We start from the raw sequence: 25,033 nt of genomic DNA, 5'->3' as shown, positions 1-25,033 counted from the left end.
CTTGTCCTGTTATTTTTAAGACTTTTCTTTTTCTTTATGTAGGTCATTAAATATACATGGTGCTTTACAGCAGAATAAAAGAACTCTCTCCCAAGAGATTTCTAAGACCCCATTTTCACAATTCATCCCACTCACCTGAATCCTGCAGGATCTCCTAGGTTATGTAGCAAGGTTCAAAGAAAAGAGGCATGTGCTTGAATCACATGGAAATATGTGCTTGTGCTTAAGCTGCCTTGCTGAGCAGGGATAGAGGGAAGGGCCTGATGAGAGGTGAGCTGTAAAAGTTATGTGGAAATGAATGATAAGAGATGAGAATAAGGCAAGGACAGAAAGACGGTGGTTTCACCCAAGAGGTTTTCTGAATTGCCACATACTATGTGGCCTACACATCTAAAACTGTTCAGGCTGCTTCTAAGTGAATGAATAAACCTTGTAAATATGAATATGAATATGAATAACCTTATGCAACTATAGTCAGTTGTAGTGTTTACTCCGTTCAGTAGGCTCGACACTTGCTTCATGTCAAATCATTGGATTTGTCCCAAATGGTGGAGTTCATGGTGATGACAGAGATATGGGGGCAGAAAAAGATGGGAGCCTGGGAAATGGATAGAATAAGTGGGAGGGGAAGATGGAGTCATGCAACAAGAGGGAGCAAAAATCCATAAGTAAGAAGAAAGGAGGCAATAAACAAAAAGGTAAGGGGACAATTCATGGTGGGCAAGGAAACATAAGGTATGGCAGCAAATGGAGAAGTAAATGTTCCCACAAAAACATGTGTGAGACAACTTTTTTTTTCTTTTCTGTTTTGCTTGCTTTCTTCAGCAAAAGAAAACATATATGTCTAAAACAAATATAGCCTTTCTGATATCCAAGGAACATCCCAAGGTGCAAGATCCCTGGCCAATTATCACTTAGAGAGAGTCGCCTCACTTAGTGGGACCTGCCAGGCTCAATCATCATCTCAGTTCTTCACCATTTTCAGTTCTTCATCTCAGGGTTCCTTTGGGTTTTTTGTTTTTGTTTTCGGTTTCCTTCCTTTTTAGTTTGTTTGTTTTTCTTTTTCTTTTCCTTTTTTTTTTTTTTTTTGGGGGGGGGGGGGTGTTACCAAAATAGTTGTTCCTACTCTTGCTATTTTTAAAACTGAGAACTGAAAGAAAGGTTCACCAAACAATAAATAACAATAAGAACACCTAATTAAATGCAGTGCATTGGGGCTGGTTTATAATCTTGTCAAACTGATGAAGAAAGTGACATTCACTTAATCTTCCTTCGAGTTAGTGAGCTTTTCTGTTGTTGATTTTGTTCTTGTCGATGGTAGTGGTGTTTTGGTTTGATTTGCTTTGTTTTTTGCTTTTGTTTTCTGGATGTCAAGATAAGGTCCATAAAATGTTATGTAATATAAGATGGTGGCATTAAAAGAGCAGGTACAGTACATTTGTACCTGCCCTACTGGGTTGTGCTGCCATGATGTCAGGTTCTTGTTTGTTGAGAAATGACATGGAGGTGAAGTGGTCTTGTTGAGTCCAAGTGATTTATCACATGGCACAGTGCCAGCGCTTGCTGTTACACCAAGCTGTCAGTTTCTTTGTTGTAAATTAAACCACGTTTCACAACCTAAAAGATTTTCAAAGCTTATTTTGTAGACAGATTTTCTAGCAATACCTTGCAGGGCAAACTGTGCTGTATTTAATCAGTGTGTATTTTTATTTCCAAGTATAACAAGGTATATTCTCCCATTTCTAGAACCATTAATTGTTGATATTCATACCTCAGGCAAGTAGCAATGCAATTTTCATTATAAATCCTGCAAATGGGAAGTTTTCAGTATCCCCATAATGCCCCTTCTTTCACTTTTCTTCACTGTTTCTTAGCTAAAAAAAAGAAGAAAGGAAAAGAACAGCTGCTAACACTGAGGTTGGATCTTTTTACAAGGCAAAGAATTATCACTTGTGCTGTGGAACAAGCATTTGGGGGATTGTCCCTCATCTAAGTGAGAAAATCTGCTTATTATATTATGAAAAGTGATTTCTTCCTGCATCACTCCAGTGTAGACCACTGATGCCCACTCAGCCTCTTAATAACCCCCAACAGCATGTTGATTAATACTAGTCTGAGTCAGATGGATGAGCAAAGGGAATGGGGACAGCAAAATACACAGAGGTAGATTCTTTTATTTTATCTAATTTATGTTAGGTGTATGTGTATGTGTAAGCTAAAGCTAAATAGGTAGATATACATAATGTTATGTACTTACAACTCTTAGTACTCACATTTTCTTAGAGCCTTTTAAACAATGAGGTATATCAGCAGAGAGGGGCACTGACAGCTTTTTGTGTGAGAAGCACAGCAGTGTTCAGGTAGCAAATAGGAGAGCCACATCCATGAAGCTAGGAGAGCACCAGGACGTGGGACGCTGTCATCAACCCACGTACACCTCCTCCTGGTCTCCAGGAAAGAGAAATCTAGAAACAATATAGTAACTCAGGAAGAGAAAACTTAGACTGTTTCTCATTCTTTCTAGTGTTCAGGTAGGTGACATAGGGTAGACAGAATATGAAAACATCCTTCTGCCTCTGGTAAGCATTTTCCCACACAATTTCCATACAGTTTTGAGTTTCGTGCTGCCAAAGTAGTTTCCCTAAAAGTACCTTTTTGTAGAGAAGAGGGTTTGCTGCTCTGGGGAAACTCAGCACATTGTGCCAGTTAGCCTCAGTGAACGAGAACAGTCCCTGAGAGGTTTTGATTGTTCGTACAGATGTTGGCAGTAGGGCAAGTGAAGGGACGGCAGCTTTGCAAACTCGCTCCCCGCAGAGCAGAACAATCTGAGAGGTAAATCACTGGAGGCACCGTTCCCTTGGCCTGTCCCAAAAGGTAGAAATTGAAGATAAATTAGAGAAGCCCTGTGGTTTTCTCCTTTACCATGCCCTGTCTTAAGACTAGGCTATGTTTTAAGGAACCTACACCCACACAGACAGCAAGGAGACCAAACAACAGCCTGCTATTTTCTTATGGAGTTGCAGCCTTCTTTTTGATGCCCTTTCAACTTTTTCTGCTTGTTTTGCTTTTTGTTTCGTTTTGTTCAAAAAAACAAAGCAAAACCAGGCTGGCATTTAATTGTGGAAGATAAGTGATTTTGCATTGCTTTTAAAATCTCTGCCTTCATTATAAAAACCTATAATGACATTTGCTTAACTACCCAGCTGATGACCATTGGTTCATTTTAATTTAGGCTCCAACCCTTGTACTATCTGCAGTCCTTTCCAGCGTGACATTTCCAGCTTTGATGGTTCCCTCCTCTGCCAGTCAGTCAGGCATATCTGTTCCTCCCTCTGTGGCATGTGAATTGGATAGAAGGGAGGGGCTGCAGGCTTTCAGCTCTAAATATGTGGGGAAAAAAATCTTTTCTGAAAGTAAGCAATATCATAACCAAGAGGCTGAGGGTTTGGCCCACAATAATTAAAAAATATTTCTTTCATTAATCTGCAATCTATCTACAATTTCTCTTGTTGATGTCATATATCATTTGCCGACGTGCATTTTTAGCTTTGGACTTTATGCTAAGGTCTGTTCAGCATTTTACCAAATGCCTTTCAGGACTGTTGCCAGAAATATGCTTTTTTTTTTCTATCCAAAATTGACCTGGAGACTTTAATTCATTCACTTATAGCATCAAGCCTTGACTACTGTAATTCCTTGGTTTGCTGGGCTTGGAGCCAAATCGATTGGCAGACTCCTACTTATTCAGAATTCAGCATCGAGGCTTCTGACCCAAAGCATGCCAACTCTATATCCTCCCTGTGCTGCGAATCTGTATTTGAAAAGCATGTTATACATTTACTATAACAGTTTCCTTTACACTGTAATTTTATGGGTGGGATTTTTCTTTTATCCTGCGTGTCAACTGTTGTGCTCTTACAGATTTTTTCTGAGCTAAATTGCCATATATTCTACTCTCGCACTTACAGTAATTTAGTGCAAAGCCCTTTTCATCCTGTATCCTAAATTGGTGGAATTTTGAGTGAAATTCTGTATGAAATCTGATTATTTTATCTGTCAGTGAAGACCTTTTGTTTTTATTTTAACATGTTGTGTTTCAGTTTCTATTTTGCTTCATTTTTATTGTGGTGTCATAAAGGATTTGGTTGCTGATGTTGTTTATTATTCCATAAAAGAAATTAAAAATGATCGTGCATACATGGCAGCTGATAACAAAATTGGCAAAGGAAAAATTGGTTACCTCTTGTCTCCTGAACACAAGGAAGAATTTCAGCCTTCTCTAAATTGTATTTAAAATAGCCTGCTTGATAAATGTAAGGGAGAGTAAAACTGTTCTCTCTGCCCCTTAATCTGCAGATATGGCTATATGTTGGTTCTCATTTATTTCTCTTCTTCTCCAGTAGTATCATTTTCAAATAACCTGTATCAAATTGTCTCTTCCCACGGAGATATTCTAGTTTTCCCTTTAATCCAATCTTCCATGAAAATCCTACTGGCATAATTTAAGGGATTCTTGTTGGTGTTGCTTCTAGTTTTTCTGGTTGTTTTTACATTTACACTTGATAATAATACTCTATTCCAGTGGCATGTTTTATGGCAATAAAAACTGAGATTTAAACTTACATTTAATATGCTTATACCTCTAATGACGTGTTTTCTAGTTACACTACAGTTGTTAAACATTGACACTTTCATATCATTCTAGGCTTAGATGTTTGGGTCTTTTTCATTTTATATAAATCAGCAGAAAAACAATTACATAAAATCCTTTGTCTGAAACATGCCACATAAATTACCAGCCACAGAATAAGTCATTAGGAAAGATGCAATTATTTATACACTGTAAGTTATATTCATAGGAAAAAAACAATGACATGGCATGGACCCTTCCAGAACAATGTGTTTTTTTGAAACCTAATTTAGTAAGGAAACAGCTTTGCATATGGTCAATGAAAATTTGATATAGCATGGAACTTACCAGCAGATGTTTGACAATGAATATTTCATACTACTTAATAATTCTACTTACTAGTCACAGTTGATAGTGCAGTGCATCCTAGATCTCAAGGTGCCTTAGAGAGATAGGTACGACCTATTATTTCATTTTGGAAATTTCCTTCTGGAGGTCAGGCAACAGTCTGAAAATCATGCTCAGCAGCTAGACTGGGAACAACTGTTTCACTTAGATTCTGCAGATACCAGCCCCAAATGTGGGACCTCTCTTTGGCCAAATCTTACACAGGCATGGAAGAAAAATGAGTTAACTGGAGAGCTTCTCAGATAATATAAGCTCTCCCGGCTTCCCCTTGTGGGCTCATGCTGCCGGTGTACTTACCCATACAAAGTTGTTCCTGATGAGTGATGGGTACATCAAGTCTTGTCTGCCAATTAGCCAAAGCACAGGAGTTATTCCATATTTAGGCTTTCAGGTTGTCTGTGAGAGAACAAATGAATCTCGATACAATGTAAATTAACCTACAAACAACCTAATTAACCTAACCTGTGAACTTGCAGAATGCGTGTATACTAGGTTGGCAGCTCATAAAACAGTAATGTGGGATTTTGGTACAGTACAAGGAGATATGAAACTGTTTTCCTGTACTGTCAAACCATGGTCTAACAATGGTCTTGACTGCTCTTTAGCTCTAATGTCGTGCTTGGAGACCTTTTAGGTTGGGCATTCCTAACTGCTGTTTGTAACACTTCATAACCTAAGATGTTGTTTATATTTAAATTGCTGTATACGTGTTGATAATTTCTTAGAATACATAGCAGTGGACACTGGTTTTTGACATATATGATTTTTTTTTTTCCTTAAGGCCTAAGAGGTCTTTTCCCTTAAGGCTCAGGAGTCAAGACTTGTGTCAGCCTGAGGACTCTTGACTGAGCTCAGAGTATGACTTTGCTTTCACACACATCCTTTCAGAAGTGAAGTAAATTGAGCACAATATGCACTAATGTGTGAGAAAATGGGAAGAGCAACTCAACCTAACTGTAGGCATAAAGAACTTTCTAAATCTAAGTTACTGTTAACTAACATGAGTTACAACGGGCATTTAATATTCTCCCCTATGGTTGCCTTATTATCCTTTGCTGTCTGTTGGACAATATTTCTTTACACTCCTTGATATTTAGCATGTCTAGTATTCACAGTATTCTACTTCCTTTTTTTTTTTTTTTTAAATACTTGACAGTTATGTAAGTGAGGGAGATTCTTTTTCTGCTCTTCATTTTGTTTAGTGCCATTATGCCCAAAAAACTCTTTGACATCTTCCTATCTTGTGTTTTCACTGAGGATAGTTTCTGAAATGATCAGATAATGACTTTTGATATATCTTAGCACCTGTTCACAGAATGGAAATTAAACACTTCAAAGTTCAAATGTTTTTCAAAATTCAGATGATCTTATTAATGTCCATTAGTAGAAAATGGAAAACCAGCTCTTTCTCATATCTTTGTGATTCTTTGTGAATCTTTTCTACTTGAATTTCCACTTGCAAACTAAAAACAGGTTGTTAATTAAGCACGATATTCTGAGCACCTTGGTCATCAACACAATGATAATAATTAAATTCTAGACTCAGTTTCTATACACATAATAATAGTGTTTTAACATTTTCATTCTTTTCAAATTAATTGAATAAATATACACCTCATAACTTCCTTGATACATCCCCCCTTCATTCCAAGAAATTTCTAATATGCAGAAATTATGGTATCTCCAATTAAAACCTGAATGAATCACAAATGGATCAGATCATCACAGTACTTTTGAGTCAACTTCTTTAGTATAAACAACATATAAGATTTAATTTTGAAAGAAGACATTTATTTTTTTAGAAGTTAATTAAGTAACCATGATGGTTGCAAATAAAATATTCCATATACAAAATCATAGAATCATTTAGGTTGGAAAAGACCCTGAAGATCATCAAGTCCAACCATCATCCTAACACTACCAAATCGACCACTAAACCATGTCCCTAAGTGCCACATCCACACATCCCTTAAGTATCTCCAGGGATGGTGACTTCACCACTTCCCTGGGCAGCTTGTTCCAATGCCTAACCATCCTTTCCATGAAGAAAATCTTCCTAATACCCAATCTATACTTCGCCTGGTGCAAGTTGAGACCATTTCTTCACGTTCTATCACTTGTCACCTGAGAAAAGGAGACAACACCCACCTCAATGCAGCTTCCTGAGTCTGTAAGTAGCTTGCAAAAGTAGTAAAAAAGAGAATAAAAGTGTTCCTATTCGATTTGAGTGAGGTTATTTTTCAGATCTAAAGGTGAAAAATCTACAAGTGACTTACTAGGTGACCTCACCATTTTAAGGAAGATATATATATAGCAAGATCCTTCACATATGTGACTAGAGAAGAGAAAGAGAGAAGCTCTCAGGCAACTCAATGAGAGGCCAGATCAGAGGTCCTTACAGCACTTCTACTGCCTTCTCCTTCAGTGAAGAAGGGAAGAAGAAGGTGATGAAAGTACAGCTTTGCAAAACATTGAACATTACGGCCCAAGAATCTAAAGAGGTTAATATCCAAGAAGCTTGTCATAGACTTGAAGCTTTTTAGAATTTCACTTCATAGGTCAGCACAGCTGCTCACTCAGGAGCGCAGCCCAGGTCATTTGTAAAAATCTGGTTTTCATAATGGTCTTGTAGTCAACAGTGCCAGGATGAAAGCAACTTACATCTTGGCCCAATTATTTGTAGGGGGGTCACTGCTGTGGAAGGACAATATTGCTTGTAACTAGAATGAAGAGAAGGGAAATAGGGTTGGGAGAAAAGGTTCTGGTTTAGGATGAACAAATACTTAAAAACTTAAAGATCTTAATTTCCCCAGATAATTGTCCTAAACAATGATGTCTGGCTTCAGAATGAATTCATTAGAGTTGAATGAGGGAAGCCCATTTCACATCTCTTCCTCACTTGCACAAAAATGTAACTGTTCATATACATAAAAATACATAGGCCATGGACACAGGACAAAATGATCTGCAACAGGTGAGCTTCTATATATTAAATAAAGGAGAAGAAACAGCTGCAGTTACAGTGTGCAGCATTTAAATATGGTTTAGTGTTTCCTATCTGCTGGCAATTTCCCCCTGTTAGTTACCTACTCTTGCAAGCAGAACCTGCTTTTCTTTCATGCTTTAGTTTGTTCAGTCAGCTCATCTGTACACAGCTGCCGCAGGGGAACACGTCCGGTTTATGCCTTGAGTGTCATGCCTATACCACAAACACAAAGGCACATGGCTGCACAGAAGGTTATAGCAGGCATCACTGGGAAGCAGCTGCATGCATGTTCTTTGGTACATAGTTATATGTAGACTAAAGTTATGGAGACAGACTTGAAGGCAGACATCTCCAACATTGATAAAATGTAAGTACAAAAGACACATAATTGGATGGATATTGATGATGTTGTTTCAGTAATGACATCATCCATAGACTCCTAGTGTCTTTGCTTTGCTTCTCTATAGTGATCACAACATAAATTGCTTGTCTTGTTTGACTTCCTTGTTCACCAAAGTTGAGCAGATTGTCGCCGTTTTCAACGCTTCTACCAGACAAAAAGCTTGGGACCATTTCTCGAAAGCCCAGCGAAAGAACATAGACATTTGGCGAAAGCATTCTGAGGTTGGTGATTTTATTATTACTTTCTATCCATCATCTCACAGCTGGATTGACACAGAATGAGTGTGATTTTAGCTGGACATAGAGTATTCAACAATATTTACGGCTACCATTTTAGCTGTTAATCAACTGGCCATTATACAAGCTCATCTACATTATGAATTGCTCCCATTGCTCTCATTATGATAATAGTCACTAAATAACACTAAGATAGAGAGCAGTGTGTTTTTATTTTTCATGCAAGATTTGGGAAATCGTTGGAGGAATATGTTTACTATCTAAAATAATGAACTGAAGTAGTGAAATTAGTAGCACTATTTTCAACTAAGGATAGAATTAAGAATTATTTAAGAAAAACATCTTTGTAGGAGTCATCGTGACCTGGTTCTAAAAGAAGGATTCTATGGCACAAATTTTTTTCTGGTTGTACCATCATATGGTCATTGTAAGATACTTTGCCTGAAAATAAAATAAGAGAATTTCTTTCCTAAATAATGACTTAAGCATACTCAGTCTAGAATTATGGCATACTTCTTCCCATTTGTTTTATGTTTGTCTTTAAAAAAAATAGAAAAATAAATAAATCATTTGCATTGATTCTAAGTATATTGCTTGCAAAGAAAAGAGTATAAATGTAATCATAATACCACAAGGATTAGCATACATGTGTGACTGTCATAAACATGAGCAGAGGAAATAGGATTCTAACTCTCTTTGCTGCAAGTGGCAGCAGAGGAAGTGATAGACCTCATCTTGTGTTTTGGTCATCCAGCTTTGGTTTTTAATTCAGTATATACGCTATGAGCCTGTATGTTAAAAAGTAAGTACCACTGTCTTTGTTTTCTCTCTCTCCTCTTCCTTTTTTTTTTTTTTTTTTTTAAATTATTTTTTTAATATGGGCAACTTACATACACTTGGCTTACCTTCATGTAGTACAGTATGTTGATTGTTAGTGTGAAGGTCCTTTAAATGATTTTTCTGTCTCAAAATAAAAACTTTAGAAGGTAAGGTGCACTTATTTAATTATTTTCTAGTACACTTGTAAAATAAGTGTTGTACACTTAGTTTGAGAAACACTAAAGTGCTGTGATATAAATCATTTGGATAACATTTTAAGTGCCCATTAACTAATGCTAAATTACAGTTGAATACCAATGGCACTAAATGTAACATCCACATGAATACCAAATGAATTCTTTATTATCAGTGCTATTATGGTGAATACCAAATGACTTCACAATAATGGGACACTTAAAATAAAATGTTAGCATAATTTATTGCTACAAACTGTATTTTGCATTTTGTTCACAAATATTTCATAAAAGTAGTGGATAAAGCCTGGGTTTAATTCAAAATTGAGAAGTTGGGGGTTGATATTTGTCTTATCACTCAGCAAGGTATGAAAGTATGATTTGTTGGTAGTTTATTTCAATTATGTTAAGACGATCCTGTCTTAAACCAACTTTCTGTAAAGGGATGTGGTGTATCATTGATTTGCTGGCTTCTAAATCTTTAATAAAATGAAATGTTTAAGGGTTGAACTTTCCAGAAATGTTAATTCACTACTTGCTTTTTCAAGTATTATTGCCTTTTGTTTTTCTAACAGGAGGATATTAAAAGCAATTCAAAAACATGTGAAGCCTCTCACTGAACCAACAGATTTTACAAATGCCTGTTTTTCAGATGTAAAATATGACAGAAATGTACAAAATGGCATCTTTGATTTAAATCATACTGTCTAACCATGACATTATCTGCTGATTTGTTTAATTATCTGATCACCTACCCTTGTGTTCTGACTTTAGGAAAGATTTGCTAGAAACCCAAGCCCAGAGCAAACAGTCATACACATTGACGTTCTCCATGGAAGATTATTGGCTTTGCTGATAGCATAGAAATTGATGCACCAAGGACATTTATCCCCTAAAGAGGGAATAAATGTAAGCTTATGTCTGCTCATGTATGCAGTCAATATTCCCCAGCAAAAAGTGCAGGTGGCATTTTCCAATAAGGAAATAAGCTTGCTAATTTCTTCCAGAGATGCCACTTATTGCATGAGACACTAGTTGAGAATTTACTATTTTAATCACTTTTTTTTTTTTTTAATTATTGTATAAAAGCCCACTAATTAGCTTCCTTGCCTTTGCTGTGATTAATGGACATGTATACATCTATCAGAGTATTTGAGATCTCCTGATGAACCAAGGGTACAACTAAAGGGAAACGCCTTTCCTTTTTTCATCCAGTCCCTCTCTGATAGCTTATTGTTAATTGCATGGAGCCGTGGTTGGGCTCTTCAATAACGTTCCTCCTTCCGTGCACCTCTTTCTTGTTTCAAAGATTTCAAACCACCTCTTTGGGAATTAGACTCTTTGTCGTCAGAAAAATTAGCTGTCTGCAGGCTGAAAAGGCCTACACTAATCACGGTGCAGCATCCCTGTGTTACACCTGACAGGATTATTAGGACAAAATAGAGTTCTCTCAATCTTCTCAGCACTGCCTTTAGAAAGCCAGCCGCTACACCAGCGCCAGCCTTTCTGCCGAGAACAAAAACTGTCTAGGTTCCCACAAAGCCCTCATGCCTGATCATTTCCCCAACGAAAAGTGCACAGGTTTCCTACACCCTGCCCTTGCAGTGGTCACCCAGAGACTAGTCAGTTGTTTCCCACCAAGACGCAGAAATTTGCAGGACAGACTAAGGCACTTTTAAGGTGCAGTTAATCTAACTTCATTTTGATAGCTACGTTATGGATAGGAATTGCTTAAAGGTGCTAGGGTTTTTTATTTTTCTATGAAAGGTGTCTGTAGGAACTAATTTTAATGGAGAAACCTACATTAGACCAGGGGAATCCTACCCCAAGTAACAGTGAGAAACAAGAATTCTTTATACCTTAAACAGGCTAGCAAGTTATCAGTCTGCTTTATATACAGTTTTAAGCATTATCATTGCTGCTAAAACATTATTCTATGTTTAGCAGAACTAAAGATCACTTGAAATGGAGATCCACTTTTTCTCTTGTTTCCTCTGTTACCATTGATAAATTCAGTTCTTCCACGTGAAGAATTCCCTGGGATACTGTTCTTATAAATATTCATAGCCAAATAAATACAATTACAATGGTAAATTATGTATAATTAAAAATAAGAGCAGTTTTAAAAGCAGATACTGTTGATAAAGCAGTGACTTTATGTAAGTTAATACTGACAAAAGGTCGTTTTGGATTTTAGGAGCTCCGAAATGCTCACAGTGAACAGCTCATGGGAATCCGCCGGGAAGAGGAGATGGAAATGTCTGATGATGACAGTGGTGACAATCCTAGTAAAAAGCTGCGAGTAGATGATTCAGGTAAAGCCAAATCCTCTGTAATGTCCCCAGGTATATATAGCTGTAGCTTTTTTTTTTTTTTTTAAAGCAAACAAAAACTCACATATGAGAAGTGGCATATTAATAGCTGATTATATAAAACTATCTTATTTTAAATCCTCATAAACTAGTTATCTGAATGATACGAGCTGTGTCTAGGAGGTTTCTGTCACCTGCTATGAAATGTAATGATGAAAACTCTCCAATTCTGCCCATGGCTGGAAGCATTATGTTTCTTTAACACGCTGTCTGCAGTCTTGCATAATACTATTTAATTCCACAGTAGTAACAACATCTTACTATGAGAGCAATCGCAATTCTGTTTCAGTCAGTATTTTCTAATACTTACCTTTCTTAACAGCAAATACACAGTAATGAATAACAAATACACTACACCATTTTAACTGTGTGTTTTGTGGAATGAACTTTTTAGGGTACATTTTTCACAATATGGTACTGCATGCTGCATTAATTTGACACACGTTAGGTGGCTGTCATGAAAAAACGAGCAAGGGTGATTGTAATGTTTGGAAAGGAAAGCAACTTTTTCAGCCTTCTCCAAGTACATCCAAGATCCAGAGCGGACATTCAAGGACATGGCTCACAAGCTACTAATTTACTGGTAAAACAATCTGGATAGAACCTTTGATTGATTTCTTGACATTAGCTAACAAAGTTGTGAGAAGTTAACAAGAGTTTGCCTGTTCAGAAACTCATCTTCAGAAGGAAAATTTACAGAAGCTGAAGCCAAAACATGACTGCAAACAGCCAGACAGCAGTGAGCTTTACGGAAGGTAAAGAAGGAGAAAGTAGTACAGAAAGAAACAGTCTGATGATAAGGATAATTTGCGTACCATGTGCACAATGTAGGGACCATATTAAGACAGGAAATAATACAATCCATTCAATGGGTTCCAGTGCTCATAGAGAAGGGTTCTTTGACTCCTCTTGTGACAAAATGCTGTGTGAGGTCAAATTACTCCAGAAGGAAAGACCAAAGGAAGGAGTGTCATTCTGACAAGGAAATTTTACTACGGCATTTCTCATGAGGGGAGGATTAATGTTTTTTCCTGAAAGGAAAATGCATCGATACAACATGTAAAGGGCAACCTTAATTTTCACATGGCTAATTGCATGGCTTTGAATTTTCTAGAGACTATTAGCGGAATGCTTGGAGCTGAGACAATGGGTCTCTGCAGGCAAAGTACTGCTAGCCATCAGAGATTTTTATGAGTGACTATGTCCAGTCCTATGGAGAAAAGTCAGCAGAATTAACAATGGGAATGTAGAGCCAGAAATACCCACAGCTTGCACTCCAGAAAAGGAGTAATGATGTTTTAAACAGCCATACTCATTGGTCCAGCTGGATTTAACATATGCATATGTAGGGCTGAACTGTGCGGGTCATTCTCTTTGCCTCTGATTAGTAACATCACAAATAGGAAAGCATGTTTAGTTTTCTTCCATAAAAAGGGACATTTCTATCAAATGTTTTGATATCTGAGATTTCTACTGCATTCCAAAGTACTTCAGTTTATTTGTATTGTTACAGCGTGGGCACTTGACTCCCCTCAATGACGAGAGTAGCAAGCCCAGTACTTTGTTGCATACTAAATCAAAATTTAGCAATATGAATCCACTTGAGTACTTGTCCATCATTGTCCATTGTACCGTTCATCATCCTCTTGATCTTAGTGGAGATGATCCAGCCTGCTGCACAGAGTCATCCAGTTCTAAAATTATTTTTTATAGCTTTCTTCTTCTAACATTACACTCTCAAGTAAAGCACGTGAATTTTATTCATCTGTCATTGACAATAGGGGGAACTTGTTATACCATAAAACATATTGTGTATAAAATATGGACAAATAAAAATAAAGTAAGAGAAAAACATATTTTTCATTTTTATGTACAGCATTTTTTAAATTGTTATTGGTGTTAGCCACCTTCTCTTTTTCTTTTTCTTTTTTTTTCTTTCTTTTTGAGTATGTCATTCCACAACCACCTCTTTATCTCACTGGAGTGGTTATTTGTATTCAAGTAGTTATTTGTATGGTCAACGTTGTTTTACAAATATCTTTTAAAGAGTCTTTTATCACAAAGAAACAATTCTGCACAGCAAGAAAACATTGGCACTTTCCTTATTTTTAACCCCTTCTCTTAAAATATTTTCCTAAACCCGTAACCATGGGGAGGACAAGGCTTGAATAACACAAGTAGTATATTGTTCCTCTTCAATTCAAAGACAGCATGCACACATAAAGGCTTAAAAGTCCAACTCCAAAAATGTCAGAAGCAAGCAGACAGTATGAATTGATTTGGATAGTTCCAGAGTTTTGGATTGCCTCTCCTGCCATCTTAAGGACTTTCTTGAGGACTTTACTTTTCAGCCTGGCAAATGAATTTCACCATCTATTCAAAGGTGGGAACAACACTGCTGGGAGGTTACCGTCCCCAAACCTACAACAGGTAACAGAGATTTCCCCAGTCTCTAACACCTGAATGAACTCTTTTTTATTAATTCACCTATTTAAATCATCCCTTGTGTAAGAAGGCATAATTTCAAAATAATTCTACAAATTAGATTGGTTTCTGAGACTTGATTCCATCTCACTAAAGTGTGCAGTTTCAGCAGTCTCCCAGTGTGATTTCTTCTGTTACTCAAGCCTTTTTCATTCAGAAATAACACCACATCTGCAAGCATTTAGATAGTGCGGTGCTGAGTGTGTCACATCTCCTCACAGCTAGACTGAATTAGAATGAAAACTCTTTTCTACAATATCTGAAAACTACCATCGTGAAAAGGAGAGGGTGGATTCCAGCCCCAACATTCAAAAACACAGAGCAGCACATCTAAGTCCTGAGACTATGCGAGAACTTGTGTCTGACTATTAATCCAGGCTTGCTGGACTTCAGTTTTCAGAGCAATGTTACAGTGAGCCAAGCCCTTGTACACAACAAATTGCGTGGATTTGGGGTAGATGATGAAAAAGCAGTTAGCAAGAATGGTTTGCATTCTTCCTTCAAGCCGTGAAAGATATTAAGTCATGCAGGAGAACAATTTGTGTTCTGTATTAGAAATTTGCTAATGGCTGTTTGTTTGGGAAAATTCATGTTTGTTTCTTGAGGCAATACAGAACTGCTCAAGAGGGACTCATTGCAAAGTGCATCACTCTATTCTAGACTCAAATCCTCTTCTTTCATCTGCCAATTGCTCTTCTCCTTCTTGTTGATGAACCTGATTTACTGATATCATTGACTCAGTGGCAGAGCTGGAATAAGAATTGGGACCTTTGGTCTCCTAGACTTGTCTTCCGTTCTCTACTCCATAGTGCAGGGCAGGGGTATTGTCTCCTGCACAAAGACCTTCTGTTCCTCCAGGTGTTTTATAGGTTATTCCACTTTTTGCTAGTTAGTACCCTCCTTTCTCTAGAATGTGCAAGCTGAATGTTCAAGGAAAGGGGAGGCATCGCTGCCTGCTTGTTTTGTTGGAGAGCGTCTCAAATTGCTGCCAGGACCTCCTAAACAGCACCCCAGGGAAAGAAAATTAAGTTAGCTGAACCAGCATATATGCCTAATTTATAGGAATTCCTCCTGGTTTCAGAGACCAAAGATCTTTTGCTTTATGGGGAAAGCTGGCAAAAGGCTGACCTCGGCAAATCTGACCCGTGGGCACAGCTATTCCTCCAGAATATGTTTTCTTCAAAATTCAGCCTTTAAACAGTGATTTTTCTACGTTGTGTATTTTGGAGTTTGAAAGGGGCAAGAGGATTGCTGAAGTAAAGCTGGGAGATTGCTAAGAAAAAAAAATAATGATTATTGGCAACTCAGTTAATACATTTGAAAGTCAGGGTGCAGCTACTGAAGCATTAGCACGGGGGAAAAAATGAGATTCTACGCTGGAGTCTAGAGGATATAGGAAAATCTTCAGAATGATCAGGATTTATGGATGCTTCATCTCCCACCTGCTGGCACTGGGAGTAAGGATCCACATGTAAAAGCCTCCAAAGTAATTTTAAGAATTAGTGAAGTGAAGCTGTGTGTTGTAGAAAAGAGCTGAAGTTTGGTTTATGCCTAGAAGGCACCTGTAATTTTACTTTTAAGGGGAGGTGAGTTAATCTCTTGCTTTTGCAGTTCTCCGCAACATGCCATTAATTCCAGCTCCAACTTCAGTGACAGACAGCGGTCGGCACTGCGGGAAAGAGAAAATGCACAGTGCTTGCAGAGGGACACAGGAAGGATAGGGCTGGGATCACAGAGCCCTGGGCCAAATACACATACCTCACCGCAGGACAAATCAACGAACCTGGAGTATTTCAGTATCAAAGGGAGGCAATGATACTTCTGTTCATTCACCCACTGCCCGTCCTGTCCATGTGGATGATAAACACCTTGGAACAAGGCTCTCTCCAGCTAAACGTACTTGGAATAGCCCACACTTTGGGCACTGGAACATTTCACCACCATCATATTACCCGCGACGACACGTCTTAATAACATCCTGGGGATTGCATGCAACTAATAAATTGCACATTAAGCAGTGTGTGTCCAGTCTGAACACACAAGACCTCCTTGGCAGGATACCATAACATACCCAAAGTAGGTGCCAAATTTAAACACTGCAGCTCGTGTCTTGAACAGCAGCCTGTATCTTTAAGCACTCTTCTGAACCGATGTGTCCTCTTTGCAGCATCAGCAGAGTTAGTTGCCATAGGAGACAGTCCAAACAGTGGGCAGTCCATCTGACAGAAGAATATAAGTCCTTGTGAAAGTCAGGATTTGACAATCGCACCCCTGTGCACACAGCATAAAACAGGCTTTGTGGTATTGTCCATAAGTCTATCCTGAAAGTTGCAAGCCTGGCAAGTCTTCAAGGAAAGCCTGAAACAACACCAAAGTGATCTGCGTGATGCTTATTCATCTTTTCTCTGCAATTCAATCTTCTTTTGCTTTCTTTAAAGCTCACGTGAATGCAGAGATGCACACATGTAATAGAAACTGTGCTTTATAGCTGGATTAAACTAGTAGGAAAGCTTTCTATAGCTTGTTACAACTTTGAATGGAAATCGTTCGGCCCCAGCTGTGTGGAGCTAAGCTTTGCTCTTCCTTTTCCTCTGGCTGGCCTGGTGTCATGCCACATCTCATGTCAGGTCTTCCTCTTCCTACTAATTCCCTGGACTTGACATTTCTCCCTTCCTTTCTTGTAAGCCTAGTCTTATTTTTCTGGCATTACTTCTCCATTTCATAGCTTTTTAACATCAGAATTTGTGAAAGCAATACTGATATTTAACAAGCCCATAATTTGCCCATCTTCTTTTTAAACACTTGTTGGTAAATATAATGTAAAATAGAAAGATGTATTTATTTCAAAAATTAATGGGCTTGCATTGGTTTATTCCTCAGATAAATCAATACTCTTTCAAAGCCATTAGCAGCTGGTGCCTTAATCAGCCCTGTGGCAATAAACTTATAAACATGTATGCAGAGGAAAATAAAACTTGTTAGCAAAATCTGCTAACCAGGTTTTATAAACCATCTCGGAAAGAACATATTTTAAATCTGAAGAGCCGAATTGTCACTGTACTGACACAGTCCCCTCTCTAGCTGGAGAAGACAGCTGAATAACCCTTTTTGAGCTCTGCGAGTGGCGTAGCTTGCCTTCAAATGGAGATGCTCTGGACACAGCAGAGACAATCAGCTTTGCTCCCAGGGACCATCAGAGATGATCACTAGAAAGCAGCACAAGATGATTACTCCCTCTACGCAAGGAAAAGTCTGCTGTAGTGTCTTTCACAGCATGCCAGTTCAGAGCTGTTATCATCAGGCAGACTCCAATTTTCTGCCTTAAAATGCATTCCGTTTTTCCCACCGCTTTTACAAATATAGGCTGAAATCCAGGAAGCATGTAGGCAAGGGCTTAATTTTATGTCCCCAGTTTTAAGTCCATTTGGCTTTAATAATGCTACTTGTGCAGCTGAATTTAACAGAAATACCTTGATGAATCAGGGCTGGAGGTAAGTGCTGTCTGTCTGCCCTGAGGAAAAAAGGCAACCTCATCCTGTCCCAAGTACTGGGTCTTTTCTCTGGGCCAGAACACTGGCTTTGGGATGAAGGTCTATGCAGGTCCTTTGGACACAGCAGTGAAGGGGTTAAAAACCTAACTTTCAATTTTTAGAGGAAATAGACACTTCAAAGATACTCCCCTGACGTGGGTTTTAGGAGGATGTCCCGTTAACTACAAAACAAGTCTGCTGTGCTTTGATGCTTTGCAAGTGCCAGAAATACTATTATCTAGATTACATTTTATTATGTTTTCTGGGTATTTCATACTGATAAGGTTTTATGCAGGATCATTACATATGAGAATAGATTTAATCCTGTTTTTAGTAAGCTTTAAGGACACTGAGGGATTATTTATGTAATAAGATGCAAAGTTGCTATGGAAAATGCTATAGCAACCTAACATCTTCACAAAACCAAGCAGCCACTTGTGACAGCAATCTAAATTTACATTTATTTTAGTGTCATTTTATTGACATTCTTAGTATCTCATTTTGACAGCATGTTAAAATATGTTTTGCATTCATGCTAGAACAAAATTAACAGCATGTTGTTGGAATGAAGATGATGCTTATAATTTTTGGAGATAATTTTAGCATATTTCATTTTGTGTAAAAAGCATTAAAATAGTAGTGAAAAGAAGTTTAGGTGCATCCCCTCTGTTTGTAATACAGCAAACAATGTGCATTGAAAGTAACACTTTATGAGTCAGTGAAAGCTAAACCATTTTTATTTATTTGCTTGATATCTGAATGAAAATATTTTTAAGAAAAAAAATGATTTTGTTATCAGAATTTATTTCAAATCCTATATCTTTTATTATAACTTTCCCTGTACAGGATACAGGCTATAATTTTTCATTAGGTTTCATAAAGCTGAGCATCATTTCTGAATGCATAGAATTGCAGTTTGGTAGGGAATTGCCCTGCTTAAATGGGACTTTTCTAAAACACAGAGTAACAATATATGTTGCCCCATAGGAGGTTAAATAAAAAGGGAAAGAAAAAACAAACACAAAGCACCAAAACGGCCTGAACTCTGTCCTGTGCTCATTGCAGTTAATAATGAAACTCGCATTGACTTCAATGGGAGCAGAAGCGAGCTCTATGTATTGATTTTCTCCATCCCCCTCCATTAAGAATCTTGAAGTGCGGCTGTAACATTGTTGAAGTGGGATGTTGGCAGCAAAATCAATAAAAGACAATATTAGAACATATGCTGTTTTCAGCTTCCTCACAATTTGATATAGCTGGTATTAGCATCCTTCTCCAAATTACACTTCATGCTTTCTATAAAGTGACCTTCCTTATAGTGCCCTCTCCAATATATAGCATTTGTGCTCTACCTCCTGCATTTAGCTTTCAAAAGAATGAGCCCTTTTTATAATAGCGAAGGTGGTTGATTCTGAACAGAGCCCAAATAAATTCCTTCAAGAGTGGCTTCATGGTGCTTACAGCCTAAACCCTATTTCTGACCTCTTACAGAAGATCATTTCTATTATTATTTGAACTAAGCTCTTGGTTAGGATTTTCTTAATTATGCTGCCCTTCATGCCCTGTTGTTTTAAGGAACCCTTTTCACTCCAACACATTAGAGAAGCTTGCAGATACTGCGTGAAGTGGAGATGTTGGTACCTTCTTATCCACTTACCTTCTTAATCCATGAAACATCAGACATTGCTAAGGTAGCAGAGGAGATAATGGTCAGAAATCAGTCTTTTACAGCATTAATGCAAACTTCTAAGCTCAGAATTACAGGTTTGGGGAGCATCCTTATGTCATGAGACATGAAAGGCTGGCTGAAGTTTCCAAAGCATTAAAAGCTTCCTTTTCAAAGTGTGCAGTTCCTCAGTCCCTATGGACCCAGCAGACTGGCAGCTTGTGATGTGGTCGCATGCCAGGAGTTCAAAACCCAGCCAGCAGGGCTCATGCTTCAAGCTAGATGGCCACAGAAATTCCCCAAACTATTACAGGTTAGTGTTGCTGTTTTACTTTGATGAATGAATAAATCTTAGATTCAGAGGAGTTTCATTATGTCCTTCTCTTTCATTTTAACTTAATGACTATCTCAAGAAAATAAGCTTCTTACTAATGTCACATATCCACAGTGTAAAATTTTTTGTGAGCAATACGTTGAAGATTCAATTCTGCTTAGGGGTGAGTGATTTTCTTTTAGCCTTATTTGGTTTTACATTCATGGCAAAGGAAAGAGAAATCAAATAAAAGCCATCTTGTACATAAAATGACTGAGTCAAGAACTAGGTAACACACCATTTTATTCCACTTCTCTACTAATTCAAAAGGAGGAAAAATTGTTTCTTCTTTGTTACAAAAAAAGTGTTTTTTTCCCCTTCCCTTCCCTTCCCTTCCCTTCCCTTCCCTTCCCTTCCCTTCCCTTCCCTTCCCTTCCCTTCCCTTCCCTTCCCTTCCCTTCCCTTCCCTTCCCTTCCCTTCCCTTCCCTTCCCTTCCCTTCCCTTCCCTTCCCTTCCCTTCCCTTCCCTTCCCTGCCCTGCCCTGCCCTGCCCTTCCGCCCTGCCCTGCCCTGCCCTGCCCTGCCCTGCCCTGCCCTGCCCTGCCTTGTTTTTCTTTCTTTCTTTCTTTCTTTCTTTCTTTCTTTCTTTCTTTCTTTCTTTCTTTCTTTCTTTCTTTCTTTCTTTCTTTCTTTCTTTCTTTCTTTCTTTCTTTCTTTCTTTCTTTCTTTTTAAATTAGGAGTTCTAATTTCTATATATATATATATATAATTTTTACTTTTTCACAGGCAAATAGTTTGCTGTCTTTTTGCTTATTTACTCAACCCTCCATGTATTCAATTCATAGTAAGTTGTAACTCAGGCACAGGAAATGTGCCAAGCATGCAGTTACAGCACTTCTGTACCCAGTTATTGTTCAACTGTTTCTACAATTACCAAGTGTCCACCTCACATGTCAGCTAGGGATCTATCTGGAAAGACTTATGTGGATACTAGTCCAGAACACCAGTTTCTACATTGCTTCTTTTTCATGTGTCAGCTATAGACAGTCTTCCCTCCTAAATTTGTCTGAGACAAGTGTGTACTTTTAACAGTCAAGGAGAAACACGAGAGGAAGTAATACCTCTCCCCATATTGTTCTATTATCAGATATTCATCTGTCTCATGTTTTGATGATAGGTTTTGAGATGCCTGTGCTATTAGACCTTGATCCCACAAGCTATTGCCTGCTGCTCAGAGAGTTTGCACTCACCTTCTGCTCAACACCCACAGATACAAAGTCCTAAGTAACGGCTTACCCAGAAAGTATGGTACAAGGAGTATTTTACTGTTCTTTCTTCAAAGTTACATACTTTTTGCAAGTTTCAATAAATTGTCTGTTTCTGGAAGGACTGGAAGTACCACCAATCTCTCTAGAAACCTGCCACCTGCAAGTTCACAATATGTTTGTTTTTTCTCAGTAGCTGAGAAATTACCTAGTAAACATGTTAAATTGCAGAGAAGCACGGTGACCTTAGTTTGCAGATAATGTGTATGTTGAAGATAGGAAGTAGGAGAGAAAAGAGGTTTTGGCTTGCAGATTCAACTCTTCTGGATACTCTTCTATTACCATAAGGGATAAATGGCTTAAGAAAACTTACCTTTGAATGTGACAATCAATAAATTCAAAGCTTCTTGTGATCATTTGCTGATGCCTTCCAAAAGCGTAAAAAACAGTATTCCTATATTTAAGATACATTTTTACCTAAGACAAAAGTAACTGAGAAAATAATTCAGTACTATGCACAATTTTAAAGAAAAATTAGCTCAGCACTTCAATCCGTTACACGGTCAGAGAGGTAGCTGGATAAATGCTCTCCTGCAATTTAAGGTGCAATAGAATTTTGTACAAAGGTTGTTTATCCTCACATTTATAGAAAGCACTTTGCATTTACAATCAGAATTTGGCTACTATAAATCAGAACAATTCAAAACAGCACAGACACCTAGAGCAGTCAGATCAGCCCTTTCTTTCCCTAATGAATGTGACAAATTGAGGGATTCACATGTACACTGTCAGGTTTGTTTACAAACAGGTTTGTTTCCAGCAATGACATTTTCTTCACATTTATGCATCCTACAGATTTCTTTTTGAAGCTGTAATGGTGCTGGGCCTCAGTGCAATTCCTAGTTTTAAATGTCAAGAGTAGCAGTGCAGCCATGCATGTTGTAAAGGACAGTGTTTATTGTTTACATCTGAATGAAATGATGACAATTACTTTCACTCCTAAGAAATAACCATCAGTAATCCACCTATACAGAGGTTTACCTACATATAATAATGCTTGAATATCCTAGGTAATTTGTGTATCACATGTACACACATACATAGAATCTAATTACACAATATACATAAGATTAATGTAACATCTAGGAAGCACTGAGCATCCATCAGCATATCTTGTGTGGTGCAGAGTTCAAAAGCTTGTACCTCCAACTGCAAAGCACCATTAACACAAACAGCATTTTTTATTACTGATGTAGGAGAGGGTCATCAATGCCACTTGGCACCTTCCCAGTAACCAGCACTTTTCTTATTTGAGTGAGCATACCCCCTTCTCTCTTGAGACTAAAATCTTCTCTGTTCATTTTTAGTGTTACAGGAAAACAGTCATTTCTTGAGAATCATTGATTAGAGGAAAAAGTTGCTTCTTTGCTGGCATCTTTAAAGCACAGTCTCTGTAGAATTGTCTTAATGGTTTAATTTCTCAATTATTAAAAAAAAAAAAAAAAGCAGAACCTCTAAAAGAGATTCAGTGCTTGATTAATTATGTTTAACTGAGGCAGCAGTTTTTCAAGCACTTATTGGTAAACACATAAAGAATAAGTATCTGAAAAATTCACCTAATCACAGACCAAATAGTCTAAGAAAGAGGAGTGACTTTTACTGATTTTTGAAAATTTCTGAGAAACGCTACTCTTTTTGATCAAAATTACACCTCTAAATTTTCTTATGACGGTTGGCTTACTATGCCTCTAGTTCAAGAGGAGAATCAAGCAGAAAAGGAAGTGCAACAGCCAGCCCAGCTAACAGTCCAGCCATGGCAGTAATATGTGCAGAGGCAATTCTTTCCTCTCCTGTCTCCTCCTACGCACATGCCAAGTCCATTGGGCTTCATACGTATTATGAGCAGTAATAGAAGAAATATGACCCAAAAAGGAGAGGAAACAAGATCCCTTTGGTTTGAAGAGGTGACCTGGAGAAACCTGGTCTCAACAGGACAGGCTAACTAGTGACCGTCAAAATATCATTTGTAAGTTACATAGATGCCAGTTCTCCAAAGAGATGCTGTCAAGTAAAACAGACTTAAAATGTGACAGGCTTTGATATTTTTTGTAACAGGGGGGTCTCTTCCAAATTCTAAATATGCATTTCAGTTATGTGATGTGACATCTTTGTAGGAAAAGAACAAAGCACTTAATGCTGCAATTTACCTGGGACCGAACTGGGTAAGAGGGAGCTGGAGCATGTACTGCAAAACAAGTTAGAGCAGAGACAAACACCTGGAAATGTCAGACAAGTGGGAATTACAAGTGGACAAAGAGATGGATGTTTGGAGCTGGAGGAGGAAATGAACTGTACAGAACCAGTAAAGGAAAAAAAAAAAAGGGGGGGGAAGGTATGAAGAGTGGGGAAGAAAGACTGGCTTAAGTAGAAGATTAGTCTTCTGTGTTGGAGCCCTTTAGAGACAGTTGGTTCACTCTTCAAGTGTTTTTTTGAAGCCGTGAGGTCTAGACCAATGATCCTGAGCTAATCTACTGAGCCACTGATCATGTGCAATACTGCAATAAGTAATCTGCATCTTATTCCTAGGACTGGATAAAGCTGTGAGATCAACTTCCCTTGTGTTTTTAACTAAAAGTTCAAATTTGTGAAGGCATGGTGAAATACAGAGAGCCAGTAGTAATTCACGGTCTAGAAAGTCTGGAAGCTACTAATCCAGAAGCTTAAAGCTGAGGTTTTCAGTTAATGATCTCTCTAGGGCTTTCAGTAAAATGTCAGATATCATGAGACTCATCATAACGTCACAGGACCTGGCAGCACCACTCTCTGGGGCATTCTTAGTCCACTGCAGAACGAGCATTTGCATGCTACTTTTTGTGTGCTGCTTTGCTGGTTTTGTTATTAGGCCCAGCTGGACTGTAATCTGCCCTCCTCCCCACACCTTCTTTGCTATTTGCAAAGCAATATGCTTCGTTACACAAGAAATAATAAGCCTTCATAAATTACTTGGTGAGCCATATATATTGTAAACCTGGAAGAGAACAGTGCTATTGCTGAAGTCTGCTAAGCAGGATGAAGTTTTGTAAACTGAGAAAATCTCTCTTCAGAGAAATGCTTTGGTTTCTCAAATCGTACATCTGTGTGTCTTGGATGGGATGGATAAAATTGCCGTTAAATGGTGGTGGAATTTTTCTTTCTTTCTCCTTCTCTTTTTTTTTTTTTTTTGGCAGCATCCAACAATCTACTAATTGTTCACCAGCAAGTTTTATGTGAATAGGGAGTCTGAAAATAATTCTCATGAGTATTCAATTTGAACATCTGGCATCATCATGAATGTAACTGGTATAATGAGTTTCTCTGCATTGAACATAAGAAGCATGGTGAGGAAAGGACTTTGAAGCAACTGCACCTGAATAAAACAGGTTTTGTAAAAAAGTAAATCTCCCTCCCAGTGTGCAGGCCTTAACTCCCACTAACGTTAATGACAATAACCCCTCCACACATAGGATAATTAGTGCCCTTGGAGTTTAAATTTGCAGGTACTGAGACATTCAAATGAAGTGTGCCTAACATTAGAAAAAATGTGGAAATTGCTTCATTGTTTGGTTACATTATGTCTGAAGGGGAAAGAAAAAAACCGTTCATGGCAAGGTTAGCTTATAATTGCCCCAAATTATTTATTTTTATACAATTCTAATTCTGTTTTCAGAGTTTATTCAAGCTAATTTA

General features: G+C 37.9%; 1 protein-coding gene across 8 annotated transcripts in view; it reads left to right on the top strand.

Moving 5' to 3' along the window:
- Positions 1–25,033, top strand: part of ENOX1 (ecto-NOX disulfide-thiol exchanger 1) — a 364,265-nt gene that overhangs the window by 289,660 nt on the left and 49,572 nt on the right. For all 8 annotated transcript variants that reach the window (XM_048046941.2, XM_048046942.2, XM_048046938.2 and 5 more), the window contains 2 exons: positions 8,542–8,648; positions 11,874–11,991. In XM_048046941.2, coding sequence (XP_047902898.1) covers positions 8,542–8,648; positions 11,874–11,991 — 225 coding nt within the window. The remainder of the gene's footprint in view (positions 1–8,541; positions 8,649–11,873; positions 11,992–25,033) is intronic.

This window comes from Anser cygnoides, chromosome 1, assembly GCF_040182565.1.
Source record: "Anser cygnoides isolate HZ-2024a breed goose chromosome 1, Taihu_goose_T2T_genome, whole genome shotgun sequence".
Classification (NCBI taxonomy): Eukaryota; Metazoa; Chordata; class Aves; order Anseriformes; family Anatidae; genus Anser; species Anser cygnoides.
Note: the sequence above shows the minus strand (reverse complement) of the source record. Positions and strands in the feature narration are given on the sequence as shown.